The following is a 25,555-nucleotide window of genomic DNA, read 5'->3' on the forward strand; positions in this document are numbered from 1 at the left end:
CACTAGGTGGCAACATTTAAACATTCACAAATAGAAAGGAAACATAGTGACCCCAAATTGTAAAGAACTTTATTCACTGATGGTTAGTAATATCACACACACACACACACACACACACACACACACACACACTATGAAATGTTATAGTTGGTAATAACTGGTATATTCCCCATTTTACAGATGAGGGAAGAGACCTATAGAGGTTGTGTCTTGTGCAATTAGAACTCATCACACCATTGACTGTCTACCTCTTGACAGGCTGCTAGTTTGTCACTATGAATTTACCAGGACAATACACTTAAAACTAAGGATATGTGATGAGAGACAGTCATTATGATCATTGGCTAGTAATGAGAGCTTCAAGAGAGTATCTCTATATCAGTAGTTCTCAATCTTAAACAATTTGCTCCCCTCCCCCACTCCCCACTGCCAGGGGACATTTGGCAACACCAAGACACGTTTTTATTTGTTCCAATTGTATGAGGGAGGGGGGCAGGTGTTTCTACTAGCATCTAGTGGGTAGAAGTCAGGAATGCTGCCAAACATCCTACAATGTATAAGGAATGGTCTGGCCCCAAACATCAGCGGTGTTAAGATTGAGAAACTGAGCTCTACTTCACAAGCTTTTGTAGTGTTTGATGGTAATGAAGGAAGGGGAGAAAAATGGTATTTATGACTGCAGTACCAGCCTATATTGTGTCAGCCACAGCTTTTGTCCAGGTAAGCATCTCCTGCAAGTCTTGGGACCTGAGGCAAAACATTCTACCTATAGGTATCTTATGACGTCATGCCAGTATCTTGAAAACAGCCCTGATGGGAGTATTTACACCAGGGAAATCAGCAAAAGCTACAGGCATATTCTTTTTTTTTAAACATCTTTATTGGAGTATAATTGCTCTGCAATGATGTGTTAGTTTCTGCTTTATAACAGTGAATCACTCCCTCCCACCCTCCCTATCCCACCCCTCTAGGTGGTCACAAAGCACCGAGCTGATCTCCCTGTGCTATGCGGCTGCTTCCCATTAGCTATCTATTTTACGTTTGGTAGTGTATATATGTCCATGCCACTCTCTCACTTTGTCACAGCTTACCCTTCCCCCTCCCCGTATCCTCAAGTCCATTCTCTAGTAGGTCTGTGTCTTTATTCCTGTCTTGCCCCTAGGTTCTTCATGACCTTTTTTTTAAAAAATAAGTCAGTCATTAAACATTTACCATCACACCAATGCTTGCTAGGATTAAGAGAGGAACAAATTTCTACTTGGGTATCTGCCAGGACTGTCTTGCTTGATTCCAGGTAAATAACTACTCCTCGAAGTTTTACACACACACACACACACACACACACACACACACACACACACACACAATTCACATTGATTGTCTCAGACTTAACCAAGATAGAAAATGGAGCATATAACATACTAAGTCGAGGAGAGAAGAGTAAGAGGACTGAGGAGTAGATTCACTGAATCCTAACAGAAATTCTGGCATTCCAGCAACTAACTCCACAGCAACTTCTACCTAGACTTAGGACTCAGTTTTATCAATTATTCTGGGCACAAGTACATTGATACACAGTGTTTTCTGCATGACCACCCACCCTCCACCCACCTGAAGTCATCTTCCACCTGTCTCTGTCATCCTAGACCCTGGACAGACATCTGAAGATCTACCAACAGCATTTAAGCTACCAACACTGGTGAGGCAGCTCAGCAGAACAGCAATGAAGAATGGGCCATAAGGGAAGGGAATTGGGACACAGTTTTGCTGCCCACCTACATGGCTATGAACTCCTTCCTTGGGGCCACTGTCATTTACCTGCATACCTGCAAATACCTTCCATAACTCCAGCTGTGGTTTGGAAACAGTACTGGCGTCACCCTATACTTGGTGAAATGTGTAGAAGCAAAGAACCGTATCAAAGATGAAACCAGTGGCAAGAGTTCCTAGCAACATGATCTAAAAATATGTTTTATCCTTATTTATATATTTAAGGTTGTTTTTTCCTTCCTGGCTCATCTATTTTTCCCATTTAGATATGGATAAATACATCTTTGGAAGGTTAAAAATCCATAGAGAGTTAAATTTTAGTAGATATCATTAGACAGAAAATTAAGCAGTAGAAATTTTTCTGATTGTAACACGGATAATGACAGCAATATACAAATTCGTCTAGGTATTTAGTACATAAAGGACATAAGTTTTTGAGGGTGAGATATAAAAAAAGCAAAAGAATTGCTACAATAGGACTTGGTAATAAGAGAAAAATCTGGCACGTATTATATGATAACCTCATGTCTTATCTCAAGAATATAGAATTGATTATTTAAATTTAAAGATGTTCCCTTTGGTAGTGAATTTGTTGATGTTTAAAATCACTCCTTTGATAGCTCCGCAGCAGCCGCTCAGTGAAAAAGCCAGTGTTACTTGGGAAATAAATTCATTACACAACCACTTGAAAGAAAATTTTGTCCTCTAATAATTTCTTTTTCCTTTATCCTATTTGCTTATTCCTGTAGCAACCACAGATCACAGAACTTGGGGGTTTTATCTCAACAATGCATTCTTGGCATTGTTAAGTCATGATTTACAACCTCTGAAAACAACATGAGGTACTCATTATGTTTCCTTAGATTCTACTTTATTTTAATTTGACCCCCTAAAGGACAAATAAATATCATCTGTGTTATCTAAGAAGATGTTAGGTAATTATTAGCATGTGATGCTTTCCTCTGAATCAGGATCGATACGCAATTACCTCATGACCTGAATTCTATGTCACATTTAATAGAAATGAGAAACGAATGGTGCCACTGGCTCTTTGCTGCATCCAGGGAGCTTAGTGTAGACGGGCTTATGCAGTACACAGTACAATTCGCAAAAAGGGAACTCCACTGCCAACTTACAGGTTTTCCTTTTGGGCCTCTCTCTCCTCTTGGTCCTTGTGATCCTGGAGGTCCCTAAAACAGAAAACAATGGTTATGCCTGCAAAACACATATACTTCAGACATTTTTGTTTTAAAGGTTTACCGATATAAGAAAATTGGAAAACAGAAATATCACATTTTTAAAAAATTTAATTCAGTTGAAGACTACAGAAAATAAACCCATGTGTATATAAAAGCTCTGTATGCATAGAAAGGCTGTTTCTTTTAGCACTGAAGCTTAAAGACTTGAAAAGAAGTGTAAAATCATGGTGCCCAATGAGCTGTATATACTAGTTTGAACAATAACTGTAAATTTGTAAGGATTGTTTCTTTGCTGTCTTGTCTCAGACACAAAAAACTTACGATTCAGATTTGAGAACTACAAAATCGTACAAACTTCAGATTTCCAATTTTCTGACGGAATGTATGAGTTCATATTGGTACATGATATCTCAAACTGTTCATCACTATTCAAGTTGCTGATGAAAGCAATGGAAAGAAAGGCCTCTTATTCTACTATTAATTTGTGTGCCTTCAAGTATCTAGTATCTTTTTTTTTAACTTGATTTAGAATTGCATCATCTCCATCGTATATTCAAAATCCACTGAGAATTTTCCAAATGGTAATTGTAGTTATTTCTCTATTAAAATAACAAATGATTGGGACTTCCCTGGTGGTCCAGTGGTTAAGAATCCGCCTTCCAGTGCAGGGGGCGCGGGTTCGATGCCTGGTCGGAGAACTAAGATCACACATGCAGCAGGGCAACTAAGCCCATGTGCTCCAGAGCCCGTGAGCCAGGACCAGAGAGCCCGTACACCACAACTAGAGAGAAGCCCACGCACCGCAATAAAGAGCCTGCGCACTGCAACAAAGGATCCCACACACCACAGCTAAGACCCGATGCAGCCAAATAAATAAATACATATTTTTTAAATAACAAATTATTATATTTCAAAAGTGGCATTTTGTGCTGATATCTTAAATTAACCTTTTTTTTTCCCCAGAAAATGGCAGTTGCCAGGAGAATTTTATTTCTCTTCAAAAGAGTTTCAATCAAGTTGTAAAAATTAGACTGTTCATTTACTCAAGTCAACATACAGTATTGTTTAAAAGCAAAAGCTTCAGAAGGACTATAGCAGGTCTGTTAAAGCGTATCAGTATTTCACTTATGTTAATTTAATGTGTTTTAAAATTTACAGGAATTGTGTGTGCGTGTGTGTGTGTGTGTGTGTGTGTGTGTGTCTTATCCATCTGGTTACCTGTGAATGCTACCACTAATCCAAACCTGAAATCAATAGTCTTTTACGCTAAACCAGAAATATGCTATCTGATGCATAATTTCTCAAACTCTAATGTAATATATGATTTAATTTTATAGTAACAGATGAAATTAACAGTTTGTTTCATTAAACAGATAAAAGGAGTCTACCCTTAATCATTGTCAAACAACAGACTAATATGCCCTAGTTTCAATGAGTACAGTTAACCTAATTAGGGTTCATCAATATCATTCACTGTTGCAAAGGACTTCTTAAACTTGAGGATGTTTCAAAACAAAATGTTTCAAGAAATCAAGCATCATTATTTTATAGTCTATTGTCTTTTCATAGATATAATATCCATAAAGATTCAGTATCTCAAAGAACTTAAGAGTACCATGAATATTGGAGGAAACTACTTACTGAGGGTCCTGGACGTCCACGTATGCCTGTTACCTAATTGATAAACAAGATAATATGTAAAGATAAAGTTTCTAAACAGTTTTCGAAAACTTAATAGTCTAACAAATAAGAACAACAAAAGCCCAGTGAATTTTTTTAGAACAAATAGATGTTGATAGTTGATGCCCATTTCCTCCTAGCCTATAAAGCTAAGACATTATCTAATTTAAACTCTAATATAGGGAGGCAGTACTGGTATAGTGATTGAGAGCACCAATCCTGGAGCCAAGAGGCCTGGGTTCAAATCCTAACTCCATCCCTTCCCTTACCAGTTGTACGACCTTGGACTAATTAATTACCGTCTCTGTACTTAAGGTCCCTCTTCTGTAAAATGGTGATAATGATTATGAAATTCCCTCCCTCTCAGAGTTGTTGTGAAGACAAACAAATAAATATTTGGAAAGCGCTTAAAACAGCACCTTAGACATTGTGTTTTTAAATGAAAGAAAACAATATGAACGGTTTACTTTTTAGGGAATCTTTGTTAAAGACAAGCCAATTGAAAAGCAAAGCAAAAATGCAAATATTGTCAAATAAATCAACATGTTATACTTCTGTCTTGACAAAATGATGATAACTCCTTTAAAATCTAGGAGAGTGGTGAAGAACTTTCATCCTCTTTAATGATATACTTTTTGATCATCTACAAGTCTAAATAACTCTTAAGAACTCTTATACACTATGGAATTTAAATCAGGATAATAGCATAACATATTTCCAGAAGTGTGGCACATTAAATCATGCCTTTCCGTTTGGATTATACGGCTATTTATACTATAAAAAATGTACATCTTAACTATCACTTTATATTCACATACATTATATTTAATTTTGTAAAACCCTAATTTACACCTTTAGTCATGCGACAATAAAAGTCAGGAAATTGTGAAAAATAAATATGAAATATTGTATTAAAGAACTGATCTAGGGGCTTCCCTGGTGGCACAGTGGTTGAGAATCTGCCTGCCAATGCAGCAGACACGGGTTTGAGCCCTGGTCTGGGAGGATCCCACATGCCACAGAGCAACTGGGCCCGTGAGCCACAATTACTGAGCCTGCGCGTCTGGAGCTTGTGCTCCGCAACAAGAGAGGCCGCAATAGTGAGAGGCCCGCGCACTGCGATGAAGAGTGGCCCCCGCTTGCCACAAGTAGAGAAAGCCCTCGCACAGAAACGAAGACCCAACACAGCCATAAATAAATTAAAAAAAAAAAAAAAGAATTGATCTATTTTGGTTTGCTTCTTTTATACTAAAAACTTGGTTATAAAATAAATTCCGTTTTTGAAAGTATGTATATAAGCAATAATATATCAATACAACAAGGCTATAACTAAGTTTATCAATGGTACATGAAAGCAGTATATACATATATACTTACAACAGGCACTAATCCTGGTTCTCCTTTTTGTCCCTATGAAACAAAATAAAAGTTTAATTAGGGCTTCCCTGGTGGCGCAGTGGTTGAGAGTCCGCCTGCCGATGCAGGGGACGCGGGTTCGTGCCCCGGTCCGGGAGGATCCCACATGCCGCGGAGCGGCTGGGCCCGTGACCCATGGCCGCTGGGCCTGCGCGTCCGGAGCCTGTGCTCCGCAACGGGAGAGGCCGCAACAGTGAGAGGCCCGCGTACCACAAAAAAAAAAAAAAAAAATCATAAAAAAAAAAAAAGTTTAATTAGCAAAATATGTGGCTTGTTGAGCATTAACATGTCATATTAGAATATTCCACATAAACACTGGAAATTTCTGTGTAAGAAAGGTAAAAAAATAGAGAAAAAAGTTAACAATCAATCTTTAAAATATTTAGTCAGACATTATTCATGAAAAAAACACTAATCTCAAAGACATGAAAAGAAAATTAATCCAATGTGTGAAATGTGTAAAGTTGTTTCCCTTCAGTTTTTACAGTAAACAAACCGAAAGAGAAAATCCAGAAATGTGGACATATTTGAATTTTCACACTCATATTACATGCCACCTAGCTTTTAGTAACCTATCAGATGCCATTCCTGAAAAACCTGCCATCCCTTTTTTTTTAACTCATGGAAGAATATGAGAAATAACAAGAGATGTATGGCTGTCTTTTAAGAAAAAAAAAAGGAAAGAAAAGAAAGGACATAATAATATTAGTCAGGTAATTCTCAATATCTGTGGAAAATCTAGAAAAAACATTAACTGAACAGGAAAGTAAAAAATAACACAAGAAACTATCATAACTTAAATAAAGTCAGGAAGTTTAATTTGCTCTTATAATAGATGTAGCTAACGCAACAGATATAGATGGAATTTCTTTTGATTCTTAGAACTTTAGATTATCAAAAACTGCATTCTAATAGCATGATGTCAAGTATATAGTTTAAATAATATTGGATGAATTGAATCTTTATATACCTCTACTGTATCACGTACTTGCTTGCATTATTTATTTCAGAATTTGTCTTCCAACAGATTTTGGTCTCCCCAAGGTCATGATTATGTCTATTTTATATTCTCAGCTGGACACACAGAAGTTCTCAATAAATTAATTAATATATTAATTTTCATTAATACACTATGAAAAATGTTTTTTCCTAGGCAATTACAGAGAATGAATGCATTGAGGCTTATATCCAAACTATAGAAAATGCAACGATAATGAATTCTCTTTTATTAAATTTCTCCTTTTACATATACTGTTCTTATATCTGATTATATAAAGAACATGAGTTCATAGTAGGGAATTGTTAAATAGAGGAAACAGAGAGATAAACTAAATATCATACTCATGCCCAGGAGATAATCACTGTTAACATTCTGGTAATCTTAGTTTTCCATCATGTACCTGAGTTGGTTTACCTAATCAATGCCTCAGTATTTTACTCTTAGATGTTGTCTTCATTTAAAACATTATTTTACAATCTTGACAGTCTTAATGGTGGACTCAACGACAGAACAGTACCCTGATCGTACTTGCTGATTCTAATGCTGAGGCAGCTAATACTCATGAAGTCAGGAATAAACTGAGAATTCAGAAGTATTGCAAATGCTTTGCAGCTCTATTTACAATAGCCAGGACATGGAAGCAACCTAAGTGTCCATAGACAGATAAATGGATAAAGAAGATGTGGCCCATATATACAATGGAATATTACTCCGCCATATAAAGAAACGAAATTGAGTTATTTGTAATGAGGTGGATGGACCTAGAGTCTGTCATACAGAGTGAAGTAAGTTAGAAAGAGAAAAACAAGTACTGTATGCTAATACATATATATGGAATCTAAAAAAAAAAAAAAATGGTTATGAAGAACCTAGGGGCAGAACAGGAATAATGATGCAGACGTAGAGAATGGACTTGAGGACACAGGGAGGGGGAAGGGTAAGCTGGGACGAAGTGAGAGAGTGGCATGGACTAATATATACACTACAAAATGTAAAATAGATAGCTAGTGGGAAGCAGCCACAAAGCACAGGGAGATCAGCTCAGTGCTTTGTGACCACTTAGAGGGGTGGGATATGAAGGGTGGGAGGGAGACACAAGAGGGAGGAAATATGTGGATATATGTATATGTATAGCTGACTCACTTTGTTATAAAGCAGAAACTAACACACCATTGTAAAGCAATTATACTCCAATAATGATGTTTAAAAAAAAAAAGTATTGGAAATGGCTCTACAGAGGCAGGAGGATGCTTCAAGGTAGACTGAAGCACACCTACAAAAAGACTAGAGGAATAGGGGATCAACACATATGGGAGGCAAAGTAGAACAGGCTTATCTCTGCACTAGCTTCTAGACTAGGTCTTTCCATTTTTAACATGAAAGTAATACAAATTAAGAGCTAAAAGAGCTTTTAAGAGCTAAAAGCTAACCTTTTAAGAGCTAAAAGAGCTTTCTTTGAAATATTAATAAAATTTTAATTGTTCAGAGAGGGTATGCAAATCTGTGTCCAATAAATAAAGGAGTTTATGAGAATGATACTGAAGAAAATGTTCCTTTTAGGAACAAGTCTAGAAAAACAAGAAGGGAGGAGAAATTATTTCAGGCAAAATTAGAAAAATGAGCCTCCTATTGTTCCACAATACTTGATACGGGATTAAATGTTCTCTTATCAGGTTCTGATAACAAATTTATCTAATGATTCTATGATTTTTCTTATTTTGGAAATAAGCCACATATGTAAATATTTGTTGCTTTTGTTAATATGGGCTTTGAATAAATCAATTTATGTGGAATGATAATTTTACTAAATTTGATTTCCATACCCCTGGGAAACATAAAATTCAAGTACTCAGATTCAGATGAGAATTACAGTTTATTTTACTTCTCATCTGTTATTCATCACTTAATGCTCTGTGGACATGCCTCATCACTTTTATAGCATGCCGTTACCATGGAAGCAGTCACAGCATTTTTCCCAGCATCATGTCATCTGTATTATTTGCCTCCTACAGGATTTTAACAAGGGCTCAGTAATTATTTGGGGGTTAACATGAATGAATGAATTATAAATAAAAATCAATTTTATAGAAACCAAGCACAAAATGTATTTATATAATATTACTCTACTCTCATATTTCTGATGACGCTTGATAATAAATAACAGGGTTATGAAGACAGTAGCATATAACTAAAGCATGCTAAATTAACAGCTGTTTTGAGTGTGTCCAGCTGTCCCATTCCACCTTTGGGAAAAGGCAGTAAACTAAATGACATAGCCTGACAGTTGTCCCTCAGCAAATTGGGTGATTATTAACCAAATCAAATTGATTACATTAGGGCAGTTCTCACCGTCATTCTTTTTTTATTTCACAGATTGTTTATCTATCTACCTACCTATTCACCTATCTGTCTAGTTTGTTTGAGACCTATACTCAAACCTTTATGTTTCATATTTTTATAGCTTTCAGATGTATATTAAATGTGAGCTGGAATCTGTAGTCCTTCTCCTTTAACATATATTCAAATGTAAATAGCTTCACTGATATTTATGTCAAATAAGACAAATTTATGGTGTTGCCCTCTGAACCAAAAAATGTAAAGGTGACAAGGACCTCCTCTTGATAGACAGCATCACTTTCATTTACCATGAAGGTATTGCATTGCATTATCTGATTATCACTTTACCAAAGTTCCACTGCATGCAGAGGCAAAGAATTTAAATTTGCTGTCTAAAATCTGCCATGAAAATTGGAATGACTGCTCATTTCCATTCTTGATTCCTGTGCCCAGCCCATCTGGATAAGACCAGAGCAAATTCCATAGTTTTCAACATAACCAGAAAACGGAGAGCACTTCCAAGGGAATGGAACTCTCTTCACTGACTGGGATTACCCATGTCCAGATGACAAGTGGCTAAACCACGGCTATACCCCAATATTGTCCTCTTGAGTGTAAGGCTTGTCTCTCGGATTAGATTTTAGCCTCCTTGAATGTGAAGAAGGGGAGAGAAAGGAAGGTAATGTGTGTTTGGCAAAACGTTCAATTAATTCTTTTAAATGAATCTTTACTTCCCACTCAATGGGCGAGAGACCACGATTCCACTGAAGTAGAACTAATACCCTCCCTTTTCTTCCTTCCTTCCCTCCTTATTTCCTTCTGTTGGACATTCATTAGACATTTAATATATTAATTGGACCTTAATAAATAAATTAATTAGACATTTAATATATATAAGGTATATACTAAGTGCTGCGATAAATGCAAGTAATACAAAGGTTAATATGACACAGTCTCAATCCCTAAGGGATTCACAACCTTCTGGAAGAAACATCTATAAACAAAAATTAACAAAGTGAATAAACCAGAGGCATCTATAATCTATAATCAAAGTAGTTAAACTGTGCTCATATATTTATATTTGTGTGGTACTTTATACTTTACAAAAGGTTTTCAAACACTTCAAAGCACAGTCCTATGTGGATAGCGTTAGAATTTTAAAAATTTACAAAAATGAAACTATGCAAAGTAAAACTTACCTTTCTTCCTCTACCTATAAAAAGAAAAGAATAAATATGTTATTTTATGCAGATATAGTTATTGAGAATCTCCGAAATATTTATTTAAATAATTATTTTTAGAGAGTCAGAATTTAACTTAAACAGCTTTCCCTGTCACCAGTAGATATAATTCAAAAGTTGTTTTGGATCAATATGTTCGTAGGAGGCAAAATAATACATCCCTTTGGAAAATTCTGACGTTATGTGATTATTCTTAACATCCTTTATATAGTATTTAAAATTCATTAAATTATAACATTGACTATTAAAATTATAACTAATTATCTTCAATCAGTATGCTCTGTTTTTGTTTTTTATACTTTTTTGAGTAGGCTATTCATTCACATGGTTAAAAAAAACAAACCCAAAATATATTAATAAAGGTATACAATTATACAGTGAAAAATCTTATTGTCCCCTTTCCTCTAATTCCCACATTTCACTTCTCGCAGGAGGTCACTATTATTAATTTTTCTATTATTAGTCTTCCTAACCAAGAACATAATAGAACATTACATTTACTAAAGTCATCATTTGAGTTAGTAGTGTTTTAAAGTTTTCTTCAGATAGGTCTTGCAAATTTTGTATGAAGTTTACCCTTAGCCACTTTATCCTATATATTGCTATTATAAATAAGACAGTTTTATTCCTATTATTTATTCCATGAGGTAATTGTATATAGTATATCTATTAATTTGTTAATTTTATACTGCACTATCTTACTAAATTGTTTTGTAGTATTTTTTTACTCTATTCCCTCAGGTTTTGTAAGTACACAATTGTAACAAAACACTTTTACTATAAAGATGAATCATTGGACCAATTCTGAGTTGGCCCTTAGCATTAAAGGTAATGCTTCTATTATTAAATATAATAAAGCTTCTAAGCTGAGATGTAAATATTTTATCATGTTAATGAAATGTCATTTATTACTAAGTTACTAAGTACCTATATCAAGAATATTTATTTGCCTTTGTCAAATGTCTTCAATTATGGAGAAAAGCATGTGATTTTTTTAAATAGATCTGCTAAGATAATTATTTTTAATTAATTATTTTTATTAATAGCTTTCCTAATATTGAATTATTCTTTTACTTAAGGAATAATCTCTACTTTTTCATGGCTAATTATCCTTTTAATGTGCTAACAGATTTAATATTTTATGTTTTTTAATAAATTTAAAAATATTAAGTAAATTTATATGATTATAGTTTTATTTTTTGTGCAATTTTGCCACATTTGGCTATCAAGGATGTACTTCATTCATAACAAGTCATTAGAAGTATGCCTTCTCTTTGCATGTTCTAGAAGAGCTTAAACAGCATTAAAATAATCTGTTTTGTAATGGTTTAGCACAATTGTGAAATCATCTGCTACATTTTGTAGGTCTATCTGCTTTACAAATTTTTCTATTTCTTCTAGGGAAATCTGTGTGCTCACTTTTTCTCCTTTTACCAGGGCTAGTTTTAGCAAACTATATTTTCCTAGAAAGGTATCCATTTCATATAGGTTTTCAAATTTATCAGCATAAAGTTGTGCAAAGAAACCTTTTATTATTGTTTTATGTTCTCTGTTTTCATTTGGTCATTTTCCCATTACCATTTCTTATTTTATGGTTAATTTATTTTGTTGATTTCCTGTAGTACTATCTTTTGAATTTACATATTTCTACTGTATTTCAGTTTTCTCACTTTTCAACTCATTTTTTCCTTATGAATTTCTTCTGCATATTTTCAGCTTATTTTGTTGTTCTTTTTCTAATTTTTTGAGATGGATGCTAAATGCACATATTTTTATTCTTTCTTTTTCAATTTTTTAAGAATATAGCTGTAGATTTTTCATTATATTTAAAAAAAATGTTTCATAATGTTTTCAAGAACATTTGTATTGTTTGGTATGTTAGTCCTTCTGATGTTTGAGAAGATTCATATATTGGCTCTACTATTTAACATTATTCTTTTATATTACTCATATCTTTATTTAGACAGTTTCTGTTAGCTTTATTAAAATGAGCAGTGATAAAAATTACAGTGCTTCCTACTTGTTCTCTGACCCTTACACTTTCTTCCAGCACGCAATTTAAGACAAGAAAATGCCCTAGTATTTATCTCTGTAGTGTTAAATGTGCTACTATACTTCTTCTATATGATTTGTCAGCTTTGAATGATATTCTTTGACTTCTGCCTCTTAAAGGTGAGGAATTAGCAAACTCCACTCTACTTTGCCCCTTTTTGTCTTCTCTCTTTATGCATTCTTAGTTGTATTATTTCTATATTGTCAGATTCAATAACATTTACATTCCCATCGGTCACCCTAAACCACTTTTGTTTTAGTCTCTTTCTAGAGTTAAATAGATCAATGCTTATGTCAGTTCTTTGACAATTTCACCAATTAACTCTTGGTTGTCTTGGGTTTGTCCCATAGTTAGTTTCCCTAAGAAATTTATGGAAAGAGTCCCAGAGTTCCTGTATGTTTTACTGTTTTTTCCATAACTTTTATACTTGAAGGAGAGAATGGATTTATCTTTAAACTTTGGTTCCACATATTGTTTTCCTTGAGAAACATGTAGATATTGTTCCACGCTCTTCTGGTATTGAATATTATTACTATGGAGAAATCTGTGACTAATCTGAATAGTTTTTCATTTTAGAATTTATCCATTCTTTTTCACTGATTTTCCAAAAGACTCTTTTTCTTTAAAGTTTAATAACTTTACTAAGATATGTCTCTATGCTGACTCTTCTGGGTCAATTTTTTTAGCCACTTGGTTTCCTTTTTCAATATCAAAAATGAAAGTTTAATTTTACTCCAGAAAAGTTTTCTTGGATTATGTCATTATTTGTTCTGCTCTATTGCATTTATTTTTTCTTTGGGATTCTTCTTTAGGGCTATCCTTTACATATCTTCTATATTATTTTCTTTCAAATCCTTTTCCCTATTTTTATTTTTACTTTTCTCATTTCTATTTTCTACATCCCTTATTGTATTTTCTGCAGTATCAATTCTCCTTGTGCACCTTCCTATTTCATCTTCATTTCCCTATGATGATTTGGTTATCCTTCTACTTATTTACTCATTATTTCTTCTTTTTGTATTTCTAATTTATCACGTTCTTTCTTTCAACTACTTCATTAAGTTTTATTTAGTTTATGGTTAAATGGTTGGTCAGAATTTTTATCTGTTCTGTGATAGTATATTTACTAGTGTGTTCTTTATCTCATAAATTTCGTTAAACTGTCCTACCTTTTTCCTTATAGTATCTTTGTATCAATGCTGTTGTCATCTCTTTTTTTTTTTCATTATTCATCTTGGAATAAATTGGGCTTCCGTAAACCACCTATTTGTAGGAAGTTGTGTATTTTGCTCTGTTTTTTGATATTTGCCACCATTGTTCCAACATACTACTTGCTTATTCCCACAGGTTTAATTTTGCTTTACTCCTGGGGATTCTGTGCAGATTGTGTCTACTTCAGGTAGCCCTTTGGTGTCTTGTTTTTAATTCTTCCCATTACATCTTCCGTATTACCTGGCTAAAAATTAAGTTTGGGTATTTATTCCAGGCAAATTGTCACTGTTGAAAGATACCCAAGAGGATAATTGGTAAATTACTGTGTAATGTTTCCATGAAAATCTTTTGAATACTTCATCATATTTGTTGTTATTTGCAGTGAAATTTGGGGGAAAAAATAAAGCCTTGACACTGTATTGACAAGGATGCATGCAAGTCTCCATTCATGACTGCTAAAACAAATATCCTAAAAGTTTAATATTAATCTTATCTGGTTCACTAAAACACATAAATATGAACTTGTTTCTCTTATATGGAAGTTTTTCTAACATGTTACTCAAATACACAGGCTATGTTAAACACAAACACTTTTCTCCAAAAAAGAACTTTTAAAAACCAGTAAGTTATATCATTGTTTTCTCAAGGAAATCCATTTCATTCTCTTGTCTTTCTTAGTCAACATTAAAAGCATTCTGCATTTCTGAGCCACTGTAATGTAATAGAGGGTGCTGTGGCAATAAATTACATTAGAAATTATTATTCCATTACCAAGGTCAAAGCTGGCACCAGGGAAGAGAAATGTGTTTCTAGATCTCCTCTTAGATATTAATGGACTTCATAGAAAAGCAACAAATATCTTGGAGGCGCCCAGCATGGATAGGGTAACAAATGACCATCTTAAGTACTACAAGGAATTCTCAAATTAGACATAACCACTTAAAATGCAGCCAAAAAAATTCCCTGGTTTTTAAGAAGACAAGAAATAACTTTATTTTCATTACTGTTAGATAAAGTGAGTGAGAGAAATTATTAACCCCAAAGACCACTGAATAGTGGCTTAATTGTTTTCTTGGGTTGCTGAATTCTGAGAGCAAAAAACACTGTTACTATAAAGATGAATCATTGGACCAGTTCTGAGTTGGCCCTAAGTATTCTTACCAAAATTGGTATTGCTACTTCCAGTTGTATGTGGACAGACAGGACAGCACTCCCCAGGGGGAGTTACGGGGTCAGCACATTCAAGCACATCCTGGCACTGTATCTTGTCACAAAGAATGGCGCCATTGTCACAGACACAGATCTGGCAAGGGGCAGGTTTCCAAATGTCCCTGTTTAAGTACATCTGACCATTCTGAGTGCAGGCTATTTCTTCACCATATCCTTCTAAAATAAGAAGAAAAAAAGGAGGTTAGTAATCTTCTGAAATTTTGTAATCTGGGAGATATTTAAGAAGGTGAGTCATCTTGTGGGTTCTAAAAAACTCTGGGCTAAGCGATATCTTCCTAAGGAGGCAAAACACAGATGAACTTACTTCATTAGTATTTAAAGACAAAGCATGTAATTCACAACTAAATTATTATGATACTTATATTCTAGCATGATAGGGGGGAAAAAGTGATCCAAAGTTAAGTATACTAAGTCAGAGAGGCTTCCCAAGGTCATTTTTGAAGATACAAATAACCAAACGTGGTAAGATCATGTCAGAAGGATCAAAATAAACCATTTGAAAAGCAGGAAAAGAACAGTTCCAAAGAGAATACATAATTTCAGCGTCTGGTGAACCCTATGTGACTTTAAACTGACCAGAAATTTTCCATTAGTAAATCCCACAACAACAGAAGACAATATATATTCTCATACCATGAAGAAAAACTTAAATTCATTTTAAACATTAAGGTAAAAAAGAATAATGGTGACCCATTTCATGGAATAGATTTCCACTAAACATCCGAAACTAAAGGTGTTTCCTAAACTGTAGTGGAAATGCAAAGCTTATACAGGTAATGCATTCATTATCTTTGCATCAAAATTAATTAAGGAAAAAAATTAATTAAGGAAAGTCACAACCGAAACAGTATGGTAAGCTATAACCTAATATCTGCCAAATACTTTTCTTATATTTAGATAAAAATTTAATGCAGATTTGGAAAACATACACACAGTTATACACATCGTAGTTCTCTTATACATTTACTATAAAATAAACACATATATTACATCTTTAACTTTGTGATTCTTAAGAAACAAAACTATAGTATTTTAAAACATAATGTGGATCATATAATCCTTGCTTAATTCCTTCAGGAGCTTTCCAACTACTTAAATTCAAAGCTCCTTTTTCAAGCCCAAAGGCCCTCCCTCCCAGTCCTTGTACAACTTGACCCCTTTGCCTAGCACTACCTTTCCATCCCTCAACTCAGACTCTGATAGCTCACTATCATGGCTTGCTTAATTGTCACCTGCCCCCCACAATTCTTCTCTGACTACGCCATAAAAGTAGACTTCCTTCACCGAATTGAAATGCTTCACAGAACTCTTTAAAGAACCCATTCACCCATCGATCCAGTGATTCATTCATTTTGTATTATATACAAGGTAATTAAATATTTACTAAAATGGAATGGCTAGGCAAAAATCACTGCCTTCATAAGATTTATCACAATTAGTATTCATTTTTTTCCCTTGTTTATGTTCTTATTTCCACCACTAGACAGTAAATTTTATGAAGGTAAGAACTAGTGTGTCTTGTTCGTCATGGTATTTCTAAACCTTGACATCATACCTTGCATAGAGCCAACATTCAACAAATACTTGTTCAATGGGTGGATATGAATGAATGAATGAATCTAAATTATGGTTCACTAATTTAACTGCACCAGCACTAACTTTGCACTTTACAAAAATAAAACTAAAACTTTAAAAATGCATTTACAATTAGTTTTTGAAATATATTTAGTTATATTTATATATTTATCACAATAAATACAGTCAAATGCTAATATAGAACTATGGATGAAAATGATTTCAGTTTAAAGACATTAGTCCAAATATCCATCTTCCTAACTTCAGAAAGTTTTTCTTGGATAGCATTCTTCTCACTGCTCTATGGAATACTTTGCCTCACATATTTAGTCTTTCATCACATATTTGGTAAATGGAAAATTGTTTTCAGAGCATGACAGCACATCCTGGCTTCTGTGTTATTCATAAGAAGAGCATGAAGTTTCTAATCTGTTTCATTTTCATCAAAAGATATTTATCACATGATATATAGCTACTCAATAAAACAATATTGGCTCTGTCTACCCAGCGTTACTATAGGCATTCTAAACTAAGGAGAAAATAAGTATCCTGCTTTAATATGCTTTCCTGCAGAACTATTTTGGAAAATATAAGAAATTTGTACATCAAATAAGCAGTGTTACTTTTAGAAGAAAAATCACTTTGAAACAATGTAGTTCCATGGTGAATGTTTTCACAAAACACAACCTATATAGAAATGGACTTACACCCATAGTCCATCGAACTACTCCATTAAGTAAAAAAAGAATAACTTTGTTCATTAAGTTTTTTGATTGAGAAAGAAATATCCAATCACAAGCACTAAATACCATTGACTGAAAATGAGATACACCACAAGTTCTGTTAGCTTGCTTCTCCCTTCCCACATCCTGGGAGGCAAAAGTGTTCACATGTATCTACTGAGGGTTAAGTGGGTATGTGCCTAGGACTGCATGTGCAAAATATTGGAAGTATATTTATTCCGTTCTCAAAAATATATACTATCATTGTGAAGTAGATCTCAATTTCACTGATGAAACAATTATATATGGGGAAGTAGTGAATGTGAAAAACAAAAAATGAGATGACATACAATGATGTTGTTGATTAAACACCATTAACATATGTGAGAGACTCTTCAGGGGTGAGTTATCCTGTTCTCTGTGGCTCATTCAAGGTTGGAATAAAAAGACACATTCTCTCAGCCTGTGTTAACTCACAGAAGGTCAGTTTCTTCCTGAAAGTTTAAGACAGCATGACCTCAATCCAACGGGTACTATATTACTTGCTTTAAATGACAGTGTTAAAAGTTAGTTTTATACTCTGAGTCATCACTGGTCCTTTTCTCCCTGAGAATTTATAATTAAATTTAATATGATGTGGAAAGTCAGTTGGAGTGCTTTTAAATGGCAAGGAGATGAAAAACCACATTCGCTGCTAAAACCTGCCCTCTCTTCCCCGGCACAGAATCCATGCACATCACAGAGGGCACAAAAACTCAGTGAACTCTGATTTTTCGTGTCTGAATGAAAGACATGTACAAAGAAACACTGGGTAGAAAATACAGGGTGTCTTGCAGTTCTCAAGTTTGTACGTGGTAGTTGTGTACCTTATGATTAGGTTGTCCCTTCTGTTTTCTACATAGATGTTTATTTAAATGAAAAAGAAAAGTAAAATAGGAAGCAAAATTGCAGCCAATTTACAGTAAAGTAGTCATGACATAATTATTTTATGAATGACAATATTATTAAAAAATAACTAAGTAAGAATTCTCATATGACATTGTGAGAGGGTCAATACCACCCTCCTGATTCCTCTATAGAAATCATAAAATAATGCAAGTTGACATTAACCTTAATTGAAGGTCCAGAAGTTTAAAAATTATTTCTTATAAAATCTGAAAAAGAATTCCAAAACCAAAATACTTTGACACTTGTATTTTTTCTATGTATGTTTCTTTAATTTTCCTAAAATTGAGGAAGACTATAGACATCTGATTGTATTGCCATTATTTCGTAATCTTCCATGGTGTTGTAACTTCCAAAAATTTTATCTTCCAAGCTACATGATTCTTTCACCCTTATCAAATGTTCCAACTAATTAAACCAATCCATTGCAAAGTCATTACCACAAACGTCTTGGCACTAATCTCTTAGAGAGAAGAGCTGTATTTTATCCGACCATGTTTTGTTTGAGAGTAACTCAATTGTCCTGTGTTTCTCATATATCCTCAGAGATTTGTCTTCTGACAAAGATTAGGTGCTTTTAAATTTATTTGTAAGAATTCAGTTCTTAATCACTAGATGGCAGAACAAATCCACCATCTTATTATAATAGACAATTAGAAACTCAGACATCAGAACTGCTGCTGCTTGACAACTATGGCCCACACCCTAGGGCTACATTCCTTTATATAATTATATTTATGCAAAAAAGTCTGTATAGAAATAGCCTTATTGAAACCTTTGACTGTCCAAGAGAGATGTGATTCTATTTTTAATATTAAATTATTGGGGTCTACCTAAAATTTTGAAAAATATATGAAATAAATGCTCCTAAGCCCATGCTGGACATTCCGTAGACATTAACTAAAGATCTTCCTTGTAGAAATAATGTGCTCGCATATCACAGAAATTTTAAATCTCTTATTCAAACAAGTGTTTGTTCAGACCATTTTCTCTCACTGGACTGTGAGCTCCTTGGGAGCCAGACATGTGTTCATCTCAGTAACCTTCACATCCAATGTCATATAATTAGTCTTTGATAAACATATTTGCTGTGTGGATGAATGAGTTAGTGAATGAAGGAAGAAAGGACTAGTTCATCGATGTGCTTATTAAAAAGATAGCACATGAAGCTCTCTTTCCTCCTTCCCTAAACTTCCCAGAGAGGATGTGCACTGAGGACCCCTATTTTGAATAATACGGAAATGGGTCACTTGATTGTTCTTGTTAAGTATGCCCCTGACATCTAGACTTCTGTGTGGCCAGAAAGGAAGAAAACTGTGTCTGTCATAGCCGCTCACATTTTGAAAAAATTTTCAAAAAGCTATAGCAGCCCTTCAGCCTTCCTGGCCCAGTTGGTCTAGGTCCCTTTGCTGGTTATGAAGGTCTGGGTTAACATAATTTAAAGTTTCTCTAATTGTAAAAGTTTTTGAAGGGTTAGAATCATGGCACAGTCAGCTGGTGTCCTCATGAAGTGGGCAGAGAATGCTTTATGGGACAAGAGAAGCAGCAGCAGAGCAGCTCCACTGGTCCCTCTGGACCAGAGCACAGATGCTGCCTTTACCAATGCACAGCACAGCCCCAGCTGCTGGACTCAGTTCCAGAGAATGTTCCAAGGAAATCCCTCCCTTCCTTCTGCGCTCAGGCACTGTTTATCAACACAACGGAGAGATGAAGAAGAGTATTCAGCTTTTCCTTTAGACCCTTCTGACTCAACGCCAACAATTCCACATTGATCATTTCTTTTTCCTTATCTGAACCCCAACATTTAAAAAATAAGATACATATGAAGCCACCAGGGATAGCTGAGGGGGATCTGTTACATACTTTGACAAAACTTTTCCACTGCAGCCTCAAGGTCTGTGAGAGAGAGGGTGGGTGAGTATGGAGCAGGCCTGTGAAGTTTTGCATCTTTTCTTTCTTCAATCCACTTATACACTTTCACTTTCCAATGAGCCCTCTGAATTTAAATCCCTTTTTAGGATGGTTACTCAAACTATTACTTTTTTTGTGCCCTTCTCTATTTTTTTGTACCAATTGAACAAAAGTAGCCATTTGATGATTATTTGAGCTGAGTTAAATTTCTTTTCCACTAGGACAATCATATTTAATATTCTAAAGCAATATAATAACAATTAATTTTGAAAGCTTATCTTGAAATCTGAGAAAATAAAAAGAAGACAATGTACACATAGTATTTCAGTGAAACATACAAATAATGAGATTAGACAAACTGTACAAAGGTAGTTAGTTTCTTCAAGACAGTCATGAAATGTTTCTCAATCTCATATGCAAAGGCTTTCCAGTTAACTAGTAAAACTGCTGTTTTTCCTTTACTTAAAATGGAAAAAATAAAAAGGAAAATCTTTTATATTAGGTATTACTTAAGTTTCTTTCCATGTATCATTGGGAAATCCAAATGATTGTGGCCAAAATGTGAAACTAAAATTACACACAGTGCACATGCAATGCTCATCTACAGTTTTGTCTGGAAAACCAACTTTCAGTCTGTTAATGCATTTGACATAGTTTTTTTTTCTCCAACCGAAGGCTCAAACTATTGACTAGCTGTAAAAACACCACACAGAGAATTGAGCCTGCCTTATATTGAAAACACTAGAAATTTTAGTAGTAATATCTATAGCAAACCCTAGTTCTATTCTCAAATATTGATCCTAAATGAATAATTAAGTACAATTTGTGCTATGCCAAATGTATGAAATGCCTGCCTAAATGCATGAAAGGTTTCCAACTGTTTTGAATGAAGTCTGTCTGCTTAATCTCTCTCCAGCAATGACATTGCTTGAAATAAAGAAGAGAACCAAAAATCTGCCTAGCTATTTCTCTCTTCAAATGGGTAGTATCATGACTTTTATGTAGTCTGGAGATAAACTAAGTAACAAATTCTGAGCAACATGTAGTACCCACATTTCAGATTTCCTTCATCTCCTTCAAGTCTTAGCTCAAATGTCACCTTCTCCATGAAGCCTACTCTGACCGCCTTACAAAAAATTGAAAATTACCACACACGTGCCCATGTCACCCTCCATCTACCAATTTCTGCTTTTTTTTCTTTTAATGTGGTATTTAGCACTTTTGAACCTACTATATTATTGTATTTGTGTCTATTTTGTGTCTCTTCATGATAGATTTATAGCTTTATAAGGACAGATACAACTTGTTCTGGCTTGTCCATTGATATATCCTGATATTCTAGAATAGTAGTCAGGATCATAGTAGATGCTCATTAAAAATTTGTTGAATTAATTTGTTAATTGAATTGAATATTAGTTGTTTGTGTTAGCAGCTTTAGATGGTGGAGTTGTTTTGTAATTATAGAGTTATTATGTAACTAAAAAGAGTTATTGTTATATTATAAGAGAATATTTACAGAACTAAACTAGGGATATTTCATTATCCTATGTTTGGACAAGAAAAATACAAAAAATGGAATCCAAGATTTTGACCTGTAAAGCCAAAAGCCACGATTTTGACCTGTATTTAAAGTAAATAACTGTAAATACAGTTATTTAGAATAACTGTAAAGTTATTAAGGGTAATAACTTCTCAGTGCTTCTGAGAAGTTATTACCCTTAATAAGTAAATGAATGGAGATCAAATTAAAACACCCTTATGTAGAGGAAAAGAAGGTATCTATAAAGGAAAGGAACACACATTATTTTCTTAAAACATTTCTTTCTTAAAACATGTTTTAAGAAAGAAGATTTAGAGTTTTCAAAAGACTTTCCATTATTTGTTCAATCCCAGATAGCTATGGAACATTTTTTTTGTGCTAACACATTGGGTTATCTGGTGTTGAGATCAGAGGAGAAGAATGTAGAACATTTGCTAAGCTGTAGAGGGTAAGATTTAGGTTGAACAAAAAAACATTAACTAGGTTGTTTACTTTAGTAAAGGATATGTGCCTCAGTTTCTCTACTCATTAATGTATAGGAAAAGATGAAATATGAGCCTTCACTTTTGGGTGGGATGAAATATACTAGGAGATGACAAATAAAGTTGCCTTAAATTGCTGCTGAAAGTTAATCCAAATAAATTAGTCAATCTGGAAAAAGGAATGGAGGCATTATTTAATCCATTTAACCAGTATTTATTTATCCAGAAAGTTTTAGTGAATACTTGTCTAGTACAAGAACACAGTTTAGGTGGTGGAATGAGACATTTGGAGTCCAGCTTCCTTGCCAAAAACAACCAAAATATACAGAAGTTGCAAAAGGTAATGCAACTTTCTTATAGGAGAAAAAATAAGTTTGTACACATGTATATTTCAAGAATTCATTTTGGAAAATTTGCATACACGTTGAAAATTTTATAAACTTAATTCTATTTTCTCATTAACCTACATGAGTCCCAGCCCCTTTTGAATTATTGGTCCTTATCCTGGAAATCTTCCTCTGTGTTTTGAGAGGTTTTTGCCTAATGCTATTTATTTTAATTAACTAAAACTAAATTCTCAGGAACATCAACCTGAGGGCGTTCTAGAATCCCAAACAAAAACAGTCTTCAATCATTTGGGAAAAAAAAAAAAGTTATGTTTATAAAAGCAGGCTGCAAATAAGCTAGGAGTGAAAGGAATGCAGAATTCCAAAAGGCATTAATTGAAGAGTAGATTGGTCACATACTGACTGTCCTTCAATGTCCTCTTTGGTAAGAAAATGGACTTTGAACCCTAGGATAGTCTGAATGCAGTGAGAGAGCGGAAAGCCACAATTCACACCATCCCAGCAGCCCCCATGGTGCAGCTGCTCCGCTGTGCGTTTTTCAGGCCTCCTTGGATGTTTTAGTCTTCCAATAGCTTCAGCATTAAGAATAGTTTCAAATTATAAAGTAAATGCGCTTACTCTTGAAACAAACAGCAAAGTAACATAACGTATGCATTTTGATAATATAGTTTATTTACTTAACAAATATTTATTATCCATCTGTTACTTTGCCAAGCAAAGGTCAAGTTATGAATTCCTCCCCATCCTCAAGAAGCTCACAGAACAGTTAGGGAACCATTCCAGCAATAGACTAGAAGGACACAGTTCTTTAAGTATAAAACTAGAGGCAAACCCAAGTTGTGGGAATATTTAAGAGAGGCACTTCACCGAGGCTAGAGGTCAGAGAAGTCAAAAGGGTTCTGTAATGTCTTTCTTTCCTTTCTTTAACAATTTTTTAGTTTTTTTTTATAGTGCTAAAACTAATATCCAAAATGATTTCTTCCAAAAATTCACTTCCAGGCTGTATAATATCATCACTCCTGGTTCATTTCTGGTAACAAGCAACGAACACTTTCTTTCTACCAACTAGCTGGGATGGATCTGAAGGAGCACAGGCACTTCCTCTCACTCATTACTTCCTGTTTTCATCTCTTTGGCATCTATTCTCTTGTCTGAGGGTAAAACAACAGCACTCTTGTTTCTAAACTTCCTGATGCCTACATAGGTGGGTGTCTTAGAGGGGAGCAGGGATGTGGCTTTTCGGTGCTTGGAGCTGCCTGACAGTGCAGAAACCCGGGACAGGGGCACACAGCAACACGGGACGAATCAGTTGCCACCGATGACTAAGTCTGGCAACACTGTGATGAGCTATAAATGCATTTTTCCAGGTCCAATTCTACAGCCATTTGGAAATTCAGCAAAGCCAAATTAAAATACCATTCCTCCAATTTAGATACAGAATTCTGGATTATGCTGCCTTGAAATTTTAGGAAGTCAAAAATTGTTGTATTGTGTAACATTTAGCTTGAAAGACAATGAGTTTCAACCATGGGTGCCAGTTTATAATTTAGAAAACAGTGAGAAATAAGGTATCAAATATCTGTGCTAGAGGTTCACTTATTTTATACTCAGCAAATCTATTCATAGCCACTTTCATAGATTACATAAGCATTTATCAAGAGTCTGTGACCATATCCCATGCCAGAGAGATACAAAAGTAAAAGACATATAAGCTACTCCAGAAGAGCTTTTAGTTGAAAAAATAAGAAGGAAGTTTATAAAATCATGCTTTTATAAACTTTTACTAAATATTTACTAGGGACTTTTATAAATATTTACTAAGGACTATCTAAATATAAATTATCTTCTATCCAGCTATTTCTCCAATGACCACAATTAGTCAAGGAAACACACTGTTTATGTAAGACACTAGGTTCAAGGAATTATGGGTAAGAAATCTAAAGAGCTGAGATCACGATGAGGTGAAATTATCTGAGGAGGGGTGAACAGAAGTGGGGTCTAAAGTAGGTCTTGAAAAATGCAAGGTATTTGAGATGGTGGAGGTAAGGAAGACTCTGCCTGGGATGGGAGCAGGAACCACCTAAAAGAGGCATGGAGAGGAGGGCAAACATGTCATAACAGGAGGGAATGGTGCCATATACGGAAAATTCTTGCTATGAATTCCTGCTATGAGTGACACTTCTTCTCTAGGAAGGTTTTCATGACTTAACCCTTTCCCACATGTAATTTGGTCACTATCTTCTTTGTGCTCTGATCTCATCTTGTCCATACATCTGGCAAAATACCTGCAACAGTCTATCTATTGTTTTTTTACATGTAAACTCTATCAGGCTGTACATTTCTTGAGGGTGAACACTCTTCATTTCTCTCTGTATTGTGAATGCAGAACAGTGCCTGACACATAGTACATGTCCAGTAAATGCTTATTGAATAAATGAATAAGTGAATAAATAGGAGAATGTATAAGTAGCTTTCAGGAATATTAATCTAACAATAGAATTTAAGGTGAATTGGAAGCAAATGAGACTAAAGGCCATTAGTTTAAAATGTTATACTGTAGTTAGGAGAAATAGTTGTTCTGGGAATGAAGAGGGGTAAATCCATAAGACACCAGATAGAAAATATGTAGAGTTTGATTAACTATGGATGGGATAAGGCATTGGAAAAATTAAAAAATAACTTTCGAGGTTCAGAATAGAATGGAGGAAGTAACATTTATCGGATACAGTTGTGGGTGGAATTGTGTCCCCCCCAAAAGATATGTTGACCTTTTTTGGAAATAAGTCCTTAGAAGATGTAATTACTTAAGATGAGGTTGGACTAGAATAGGGTTGGTCCTTAATCCAATATGACTGGTATCCTTATAAGAAGAGAAGAGGACACACAGAGAAACAC

General features: G+C 34.5%; 1 protein-coding gene across 1 annotated transcript in view; it reads right to left on the reverse strand.

Moving 5' to 3' along the window:
* Nucleotides 1-25,555, reverse strand: part of COL5A2 (collagen type V alpha 2 chain) — a 142,300-nt gene that overhangs the window by 60,708 nt on the left and 56,037 nt on the right. Inside the window, exons 2-6 of the mRNA XM_065880771.1 lie at nucleotides 15,070-15,294; nucleotides 10,602-10,615; nucleotides 6,027-6,059; nucleotides 4,611-4,643; nucleotides 2,907-2,960 (exon numbers count right to left, since the gene is read on the reverse strand). Coding sequence (XP_065736843.1) covers nucleotides 2,907-2,960; nucleotides 4,611-4,643; nucleotides 6,027-6,059; nucleotides 10,602-10,615; nucleotides 15,070-15,294 — 359 coding nt within the window. The remainder of the gene's footprint in view (nucleotides 1-2,906; nucleotides 2,961-4,610; nucleotides 4,644-6,026; nucleotides 6,060-10,601; nucleotides 10,616-15,069; nucleotides 15,295-25,555) is intronic.

The sequence above is a fragment of the Phocoena phocoena genome, chromosome 7 (assembly GCF_963924675.1).
Source record: "Phocoena phocoena chromosome 7, mPhoPho1.1, whole genome shotgun sequence".
NCBI classification, from domain to species: domain Eukaryota; kingdom Metazoa; phylum Chordata; class Mammalia; order Artiodactyla; family Phocoenidae; genus Phocoena; species Phocoena phocoena.